At 34.7% G+C, this 10,772-nt stretch overlaps 1 protein-coding gene across 4 annotated transcripts in view; it reads right to left on the bottom strand.

Moving 5' to 3' along the window:
- LOC106685800 (putative divalent cation/proton antiporter TMEM165) overlaps nt 1-10,772 on the bottom strand; it is a 132,096-nt gene that overhangs the window by 41,694 nt on the left and 79,630 nt on the right. For 2 of the 4 annotated variants that reach the window (XM_067048279.1, XM_067048277.1), the window contains exon 4: nt 10,579-10,647. The exons of the other annotated variants lie outside the window; for them this stretch is intronic. In XM_067048279.1, coding sequence (XP_066904380.1) covers nt 10,579-10,647 — 69 coding nt within the window. The remainder of the gene's footprint in view (nt 1-10,578; nt 10,648-10,772) is intronic. 4 annotated transcript variants of the gene reach the window in all.

The following is a 10,772-nucleotide window of genomic DNA, read 5'->3' as shown; positions in this document are numbered from 1 at the left end:
GCCTACAACTGATTGATTTCTTGATTTTTAGAAAGTCTCACCAGAGAGGGTGACGAACAGACAAAGGATTTGCTAGAAACGTAACTGTCAAGAAAGACCGTTATGAAACAACAGTTGATATAAAATACCAATGATAAAAATAGAAGTCAAGTTATAGTTTAAAAGAAAAACATAGAACCAGTGATATGTAAAAATATGGAACCCAAAGGTCAAAAAATTATGAATAAAAATTAAGAAGAACAAAAAAAATATTTATAAAATATAAAATTGAAAATTGATAATGATAGATAAAATAAAATAAATTATGGGTGCTTTAATAAATTAACTATTTGGGAATAGGCTAGGGATAAGTTTTGTTTGTCTGTTTTGTGATTGACTAGGGAAGTTTTTAATTGTATAAAAATGCTTTCGGATAGTAATCGTTTGTCGTGGTTAGGGATAGAGGCTAGTATGGAGGTATTGTCAAAATCAAAAGAGTGTTTGTGTGTTAAGCTATGTTCAAGTAATTGTTAAGCTATGTTCAAGTAATTTTGAAGCCATGAAGTTACGGGAGGAGACGGAATATTTGTGCTGGATTATGCGGTCTTTAAGCAAATTTTTTGTTTCGCCAATGTAGGATGCATTACAATTAGAAGCGGAACAGGGGATACGATACACAGAATGGGAACGGTATAGAGGAGGAATTGGATCTTTAAGATTGGTGTAAATAAAAGATAGTTTGTTTTGAGCTTTGAAGGCTAGGCGGTGGTTAGGGATGGAGGAACATAATTCTTTATGAATGTTATCTGTAAGAAAGGGGATGTAAGGTAATGATCTGTATAGGGGGATGGAAAAAGATTGCAGAGAATTTTGTGTAGATGGGGTACGGTTTTTATAATTGTAAAAGAGTTTGTCGATGATTTTTGGAGGGAAGTTGTTGTTTAAGAGAATTTGTTTAATGCGGAGCTAGTTATCATGAAATTGGGAATCAGAGAGGGAAAAACCACGATGAATACGATTTTTGACTGTGTTTAGTTTTTGATGGTAAGGATGTTGGGAGTGATAATTTAAAAGTCTTCCTGAGTAAGTTGGTTTTGTGTACCAATCGGTGGATATAGTATTATTGGTGTTTTTTATGATGAAGAGGTCAAGAAATGGTAGTGAATAGTTTGTTTCTGGTTCATCTGTAAAACGTAAGCGAGGATGGTAGGAGTTGAAGGCAAATAAGATATCGGTGATTTTACTAGGATTCAGTATTAGGAGGAGGTCGTTAACATATTTTTTTAATAAAAATGATGTCATTAGAGAACTGTGGGGTAACAGAGTTTAGTAAATTGTTAAGTACGATATTGGAAAGATCGGGGGCTAGAGGATTACCCATAGCCAAGCCTGAAATTTGTTTAAAAAAATTGACCCTAGAATGTGAGGTAGCCGGATTCACAACAAAGTTGGAGAGACTTGAGGCATGAAGAAAGGTCTAACGAAGTATGCGGTTCAATGGTAGACCAGTTGAATTCTACTAAAATTAGGACTTTATCTGTGGGGATATTGGTAAATAAACTTTCAACGTCAAAGGAAGTGACAATGTAGTGGTCTGGAATGGTGAGGTCTAATAAATGATCACAGAGGTGAAAAGAGTTGTGAATGTCATATGGATTGTCATGGCTAAGAGCTTGTAAAGAGGGCAGTAGGTATTTACTAAGTTTAACATCGGGGGAATTGATATTAGAAGTGAACGGACCGAGGGGGGTATTAGGTTTGTGAATTTCGGGAAGGTCATAAAAACGGGGGGCAACTGAATTAAAAGAGATGAGGTTTCTGTATGTGGGATAATTAAAAAATTTAGAATTTAAGAGATCTTTAAGATGTTTGTTAAAGTTGGTTTTTAATGAAGGTGTAGGGTCATGGGACGTAGTGGTGTATGTGGAATGATCGGATAGGAGTTGTGTCATTTTTTCATTATAGTCAGAGCGGTTCATAATGACAGTCTTGTTTCCTTTGTCAGCTTTGGTGATAATAATGTCATCATGCGAACTAAGGACGGATCGGGTGAATAAAAGGTCTTTGAAGAAAAGGGGAGAAAATATGGAAGAAAAGGATGGAGGGTGTTGAAGGTAATTAGAGATGGTATTGCAAATAGTAATGCGTGATAACTCTTTACTCACATTAAAATGATGAAATAGGGGATCATTGTGAATGTATTCTAAGTCTGTAAGCAATTCTGAAAACATTTTTTGTGAAGATTTGGGTATGGACTGGTATGGACCGCACCCCCCGACAAACTTCTCCAATCATTAATCTACGGTCAACTATCTACACCTCAAAAAGGTTTTTTATATAACACACAACTGTTTATAGCATATTCCAAGAACCTTTGAGCTGTTTGCTATCGATTATAATTCTATAATCGATTAGAACTCATTTTATAAAATTGTGTTAAAAGTTTAAACACAGCTTGCTGCTTGTAATTCTAGGAATTTTTCCACATTTTAAACTTCTCAGTTCTAAGGAAACATAAGATATTTTCTAATACAATTTAAAACACTCAGGCACATGCGGAGTACTGGATTTGAAATGGAAAAAATGTACAACTCGTGTATCTGATGGTTTTCTCATAATTTTTAATCGTCTTGAAAAACAGCTGTACACTTAACGTTCACTTTGTTTTTATAAATAAGTAACAATGCCTTGGCAGTTGTTTTATACACAGAAATATTTTGGAGGTATTTTTTAACTTTCTGGTTCATGCTGGATTGTGCAATAATCTTCCCTTAGTTTGTTTTTTTTAATTCCCTAAGTAGAGGTATGTTAAGACCATCCATGAATTTTATTGGTGGATGTTCCCGTTTCAGTTATATGACTACTCTCACAACCATCCTATTAAAATATTACTCTAAGCAAATAACTTCATTCACATTTTTTAATGCTTTCATCTATAATTATTATTTTTCAGCATAAATAACTTTTTTTCTATTTTTAATTGTTTTGTTTTGCAATGGGTTGGTATACATCATACATAAATATATTGAAAGTAATGTAAATATGCAATGTTTGCAATAATATTTCAATGAGTTAGTCCTAAAAAGTACATATGGTCGCATATACTGTGTGTGATAACTATGCAGGGCTGACTAAATCAACAATACAATCTTAACACTTTAAAAATAAATAATTAATAGTCAAAGTATCAATTTAGAGTCATCTTGTCTTGACTATCGTTTTATAGGATATAATTTTTCCTGACTTCAAAATATCTCTAGAATGAAGGATTAATTAATTTATTTTTTTAAATGGTTTTAAGTTTTTTTTTTTTTTTAAGTTACAAGATATCACAGCTTATATGTTAATAAATATCTTCAGCAGGTTAAAATTTTAAATTTCCCAAAAAATCATTTTTAGATTACTTGCACACAATAACTTTACTGTGCATATAAAAACTTTGTATCTATAACAAGTGATGTATGGATATAATGAGCTGTTCACTATAACCATTGGTTATGGTAAATACTGCTTATAATGTACACAATTTGAGGGTCCTTTGAAGTTTGTTATTATCAGTTAATACTGTAAAAGAGTATGTAAAATTTATAAAATTCAAATCAGAATAAAAAGGCCTGTTTATAACAGATTGTGCATCATTATATTCAGTGGCGATTATTCCACTTGTGCGCATATGAATATGTGATCTCCCTACCTTTAAAGAAATAAGATTCCATTACTTCACAGAAGTAAAAAGATAGAGAAAATATACACTTGAAATAGAGTAATTCAACAGAAACAAAAAAAAAAAAAACTTCATTGTAACAGATACTACCAGCACTTGAAAACTGAACCTCCTGGAATGGACCAGGTGGTGGTCCAGTTCCACATTTAAGGGGGTAGTGTTTCCATTATCGTTTGTGGAGCAAAATTATTCGTGCTTCAGCAGTTTTGGTTGCAAGGATTGATTCACAGCTAATATAGCATTTAAAAACCTATTTTATTTTCAATTTAGTTATTTATTTTCACTGTATAAATAAACTTGTAAAAAAATAAATAAATTACTCTTTATTTCCCAAATAAAAATTAAAAAGTCAATATGTCCCATTAACATCAAGCAATTTGGAAAGTGCTTACTTTGCACTGACTTAACTGGAGAACTTAAAATCACAAAAACTGAAAGTATCGCTACTTGTATTCTATGTTGGTTAATATGAAGATTATTTGAAATGATCTCCGATGCTACTATCCAGACAAGTAACTACATTTTTGAGTGTGTTTTCTAGGTTTTGTGTGGGAAATATGAACTATCATTCTTTGGGTAACATTCATAAAACAAGAACCAAAGCAATAAACATGTATTAATTAATGATTAATATATTTCATTGGTTTCCTTAAAACTAACTTCTCCTATCACATAACAAAACAACATTAATTCTTTTGAAAAAAAAATCTGAAGACCCAACAACAAGTAGTAGTTTATGATAGATCTGGTTTTTATTTATTCTTTTTAATTTTCCTCCCTATCTACTATTTTTGGTATACAGGATGTTTGCCAGCAATGGGGTTTAATAGTGTCAATCTCTTCCCACTGATAAACTTTATAAATAGGACAATATACAGGGTAAGCTGTTGTGTAGCCCAGTACAATGTTGCCAATCTTATTGCTAGGGCTACACCTTAAACTCAAGTCCATCTTCAGGCATATCAAGTCTTTTTAAGTTCTTCTTTCATCCTCCTTTGGTGCATGGGGCACTTTTTGCTGCCCACTGTGTTCTTCCACTGGCTTATCTGTCGGTATAATCACATAAACACCAGAATAACTACACAATTTGGCAGTTATGAGGAAAAGATAATTGGGGTGTAATCTGTGAAAACACAAATAAGTAAAAACTTTTTTATTAGTGCCAACGTTTACCAGAATTTTAGGCCTTCACCAGGGCTAAGAACAAAATAAGAATAAGAACCATAATGAATAAGAAGAATTACAGAATGACAAAATAAAAAACAACTAAGATTATAGTTCCATAATAGTATTAAAAGAAATGTACTTAATGAAATTTCAATACTATTTAGTAACTATGATGTTAGTTGTTTTCTTATTTTCTATTCATTCTGTGTTTCCTCTTATTGATTATAGTTGGTATCTTGTTTTTTGTTGTTAGCCCTGATAAAGGCCTGGAATTCTGGCCAAACTGTAGGCACTGATAAATAAGCTTTTACTTAATTGTGTTCTTCACTCACTGCCCCAATCATCTTCTCATTTATATTATCCACGGTCAACTATCTATGTATCATTTGGCAGTTAGGGGGACACTTCCTACTTTCAATTTTTTTTTTTTAGATTACCACCTTCCTTGTAATTTCTGACATATGTGGGGGAAGAGTCGGGGTCTAACTAGAGTCGGGAGGGGGCAAGTTTTCATACCCTGGGGTTGCCATGGAATAAAAGTCAGACCAGATTCAATCCTGACTCCATCCAGACCAGATTCAAACCTGGAGTTATTGGAGAGAAAAAAAGTTCAATGGTTCAAACTGAAGTTTTTTTTTCAGCATTTAACGTATTCAATGAAATACAATGAACTGAATACCACTTTTGTTGAGCATTAAATATTTTTTTAAGAGACCAAGTCTTTCTTTTCAGTAATACTAATGAAAATACTTTTCAGAATTTCTTTCTTTTGAAAATTCCAAGTTCCTTTGAGGAGTAAATCAAAGCATTTGTTGCACATTGGAGAAGTTCACAGAAGCCTATTGTGAATGTTTTAATTAATTACATGTTATTGTTGTATTAGTCATTTCCTTAATGTAACCCCAAAATCTGACACTTCTAAGAAATTTTATAATCAGATATATATATAATAGGTGTTCCAGGAGGAAAAGTCAGTAATTAAGGGAGGGACATTTCATCAAAAATGTAGTTCAGTGTTACCAACCTCACTTTTCTATCTCAATCCGTTGTCAAAATATAATTTTTTAAAGGGAATTCCAAGAAAACCATGTTTTATCCCTTAAAAATTCAATTTTTCAACTTTTCTCAACTCAAATTGAACATTTACCAACTTTTTTCACCATTTCCAGAATCTTTTATAATGTATGATGAATTTATTATAAGCTAGCAAACTAATTTGTTGGAAAATATAGCTTTGTTAGGCGATCATAGCAGCTGAAGTAAACCAGTAAAAATGAATATTTTTCAGAAATACTCCATAAAATATCTGAATTTTTGATGTTCAATCTTGGGGATTTTATCAGCTTTCCAATAGTACAATCAACTTAGTAAAGCCAATTTTTGGAGAGATATTGAGGTAAGGAAGCCAAAAACATTTTATATTAGGTTCAAATTAGATGTGACTGTAGGCAGTCGAATTTAAGCATATCAGGTAGGTCAAAGTTGACAACCTTTATCTGTTCCTAAGAATCCTGATTCTTCTTTTTTCTTCTTATTATTGTTAATAACAATGTGTTAGCAGTAGTAACCCACTTAAGAAACACTTTTTTTTATGGAAAAAAAATGTGTGTGTTTTTGTTTTTTTTTACGAGGGTCGGTGGAAATCTTCAAAAGACACGGATAGACCCGTACTACTATCTGTACTATCCGTGTGTGAGATTTTTACCCACTAAAACCACCGCCCTACACCTGTTCATTCCTCCGTTCCTACTCCTTCGTTCTGCCGCTAGGCATTACTTCATGGAGGGAGCACTAACCGTCCTTAAAGAAACCCTGCGGTACACTGAAACCAATTTTCTCCTATATGATTTGGTAACCATCGCTTCTTTCCAAATCAGGGCTGCATATAACATAATGGAGGGAACAACAGTAGCAAGGAGCCTTCGGCTACTTTCTCTGGGACCTCCAACGTTTGGCATAAGGCGTGACAAAAGGAATGCTACTTTAGCAGATTTGGCGCTGATATACTCCGTATGAACATTAAACGTGCATCAATCGTGACAATGATGGACTCAGTCTGCTTACTTAGTTACTAGGAGAACCTCGGTTTTGTGATCTGCAAGTTGTAGGCCTACCGAAGACAGCTAAACTTGGACCGTAGCAACAGGCTGGTGCGATGAGGGTAACTTCTTCCAAGTTCTTCGCCGCCACTACAACTGCAACGTCATCTGCAAATCCCACAACTGTGGCTCCCTCCGGCATTGTCAATTTGAAGATTGCGTCGAACATGACGTTCCACAGAAGAGGCCCTAATACCGAGCCTTGTGGGACACCACCAGTCACCTTGTATTTCCGTCTGAAAAATAAAACAGAACTCTATCTTTGAAGTAGTCTGTGAGAATTCTCATAAGATAGGCTGGCATCGCCATAGTCCGTAGGGCATCTATTATAAAGGTCCAGTGTTAAAAGCATTCTTAACATCTAGTGTGATGATTGCTGCATAACACTAAGCACCTCTCCTCCACCTTGCTCCTGCAATTGCTGTGTGGGCCATCTGCTGATTCCTGCTATCTTCTTGTCTAAGATGTTATGTCCAACTCCTAACAATGGCTTCCAGTCCTTTCCGCTTCTAGCCGACCAACGCCCTCTCACCAGACCAGCCAAATAAAGAGTGCCCGTTTCCTCTCTTCTATCTTCAATGTTCACTGGTCGATCAAAAACAATCACTCTGCTTTATTTGCTATGATTTACGATGTGAATAGTTTATTGATAATTGTTATGTTCTTCTATTTCTTCTTTGATTATTCATTTTCTATAATTATTGTATAGAAACAACAAAAGTTGAAAAATTCCAATCTATTTCAACACAAACAATTCAACGAACACTTAGGAAGGAAGCGCACTGCCATCTTCCTTGTTTTCAACAGCGTATTTATTTTAAACAATGAAAACTGGTTAGCTTGCTTTTTGATTTAAAATAACAAATAAACAATACTGAAACGATATACATAAAATAAAAACATAACTAAAATCACTAATATATATACATATCATATCAACTATTGATTAAAAAAGAGGATATTACAATATATTGTCTAAACTTTCAATAGTATTCGCCTGTTCAGGGAATAGTGATCTGACAATACTGTCTACAACATTCGGTCTCGTTGGGAGCTGCATCGTGCCTTTACACAGTTTCTTAAATGCTATTTTGTAAGGTCTACCCCAGGGGTGTCCATCCACCTCATCACAGAGTTCTCTCCAGCACCGTTGTTTGCTTTCTTTAATGGCTTGTCGGAGGTTCCTTCTAGCTCTCTTGAACTCTTCTTGAAGCACAGAAAACTCCAGTAGACGTCTTGCTCACTGGTAACGTCTTCTTGCTTGGTTGCAACACCGGCGAAGATCCTCAATAGTATCCATCCACCAGTACTCTGAGGAAAGATGTTTGCCAGGCTTTGAACGGGTCATAGTTGCATCACAAGCCCCAGATATAAAAGAGGTCAGTATACGCGCCTTTTCCTCAGCTGACCCTTTCAATTCACACTCATCCTCCAGCATTAAAGTGAATAAAGCGCCATCAAAAGTCTTTATGTTCCAGCCGTTGGTTCTCCATCGACAACTCTTCTTTCTTGTACTCATATCCAGTGTAATCATAATAGCCAGGTGATCACTGTTTGTATAAAATCAACAAACCTTCCAAGTTGCGATCCGATGCAGGCGACCGCTCGCAAACCTCAAATCAATGATAGATGATCTTCCTGCTCTAGTGAACATCGGGTTTGTTCCGTTGTTCATACTTTTCAAAGTATAGTTGGATTTCGCATGCGTAACATCTTATCTTACCATGGACATTGTTCTTGGTGCAAATAAAGGAGACAAGCTGTTTAATTTTGCTCCCAAGATTATACATAGCTTCTGTAGTAGTTAGTCTTGTGGCATTAGATGCCATAGTCTCCCACCATTGCAGCACTGCGGTTGTATGATGACGATGCCAGGGAACCCACTTTCGCGTTCCCTATCAGCGTTCCTTGCCCCTGCACCGTAGCAGAATTAACATTATCTTCCATCATTTATGATTTTAGATTTTCGCATTTTATACCTCCTGCCAGGTTTTGAAACAGCCTCCATTAACCTGAGGAACAAACGCTGACCAGTACGCTGCCTATTCTAGGAACCGTTGCGCCTGGATTTGAATCTAGTTTTGGTCAACCCCGGGTATTATTTCCCTGGTTTTCGCCATATCTGGTGAGAATCCCCCTATCCTGGGGAGACGCCCGATGGGAGACTAGCTACTCCACACGGGTGTGTGACAGCTAAACCAGGACAAAAAAAAAATATTAGGCACCCATATTGGTAAGGCGGGTTCTTCGGTCCGGATACTGACAAGGTGCCATCTAGTGGGAGTCGAGGTTAAATCTTTCAACCACCTCCAGGTAGCATTCAGGCAAAACAGCCACATATCAAATATTTATCTTTTCTTTGTACACTTAGTAATTAACCATTTATATTACTTTTAAATATCTAATTATTCATTAAATAAATACCCGTATATATGATAAAAATATATCGAACAACGCAAAAAAGTATAATAGAATATAACTGTAAATAAAAGTATGTAGAAATCACAGTAGAGAAAGAAACCCCTGTTTACAGTAATATCTTTTGAATACATTCATTTCAAAATAAAATATATATATTTTTATTCTTTCAGATGTGCCATTAAATAATTTTGATATGTGATATTCTCTTTTATGTGGTTTTTAACCCTTTTAATTTCTTTGTGTTTGATGTATCCAATATTATCTCTGGTCTCAAGGTTCCAAGTAAGAACCAGATGTTCATCCGCTCTTCTAATCGTTCTATCTATTCAGAACGAGGATTCATCTCCTTATAGGAAATTCTTTTCCCCACAAAGAATGGAGACTCATACCTCCATTCACGGTGACCAAGCTTTTGATGCCTTCAGAATCATAATTCAACCAAATACTCATAATAGTTAAGATTCGTCCCTTGGATACTACCGGTATATCTCAAAAATTCATTGTATGAAATTATATCAAGTACGTACCTAATTCTGGAAAATATTGATTTTTTCTAGTTTACTTTGTTTCGGCTGCTATGATTGTTGAACAAACGATATTTTATATTTTCCAACAAATTAGTTGCTTTCTTATCATAGATTCCAAAAATGGTGACAAGAGTTAAGATAAATGTTCAGTTTGAGAAGAGAAATTTGGACTTAGACAAGAAAACAATTTTTTTTTTCAGAAAACTCTTTAAACAATCATATCTAAACAACGGATTTAGATAGGAAGATGAGATTGGTGACACTGGACTACATTTTTGGTAAACTATCTCCCTGTAAATTACTGACATTTCGCCAGGAACACCCGGTAATACAGACAGATGGACAAATAAAATAATCATCTATATTAAATGTAATCAGTTGTTGGCTTTCTTTTTTTGCAGGTTATTGGAAAAACACGGATAGCAATGAAAAGTAAGTAAAAAGTATAGTGGCCTGGTTAAAGTTTTGTTTTATGAATGGTAATAACAAAACAATTTACATTAAAACCAATAAAGTCCATACAGTTGCCAGTGCAACAGTATTTATTAGTCAAACAGACAAACTGGTGTCAACTGAGTTTCCCTTGTCCAAAAACATGCTCACTCAAGGAAGCAAACGCACCTGAAGCACAAGAAGCTGCACAGCCAAAATAATTTTTAACCTTGTCATCCGAATCTGGCGAAGGGTTGTCAGACACCTCTGGAGCTTTTCGCTTTTCTGCCTCTTCAAACTAAGAGAGCATATAATAAAACTATAATTAAACACTGTATGCTACTTTCTTAAAATAACCAGTTGAAAAAAAAAATCAATGATATTTATAATTTAAATGATAACTAACAAATATCTAAGCTATAT

The sequence above is a fragment of the Halyomorpha halys genome, unplaced genomic scaffold, assembly GCF_000696795.3.
Source record: "Halyomorpha halys isolate HHAL.00 unplaced genomic scaffold, Hhal_1.1 Scaffold745.1, whole genome shotgun sequence".
In the NCBI taxonomy this organism is placed as follows: domain Eukaryota; kingdom Metazoa; phylum Arthropoda; class Insecta; order Hemiptera; family Pentatomidae; genus Halyomorpha; species Halyomorpha halys.
The sequence above is the reverse complement of the archived record's forward strand: the minus strand, read 5'-3'. Positions and strand labels throughout refer to the sequence as shown.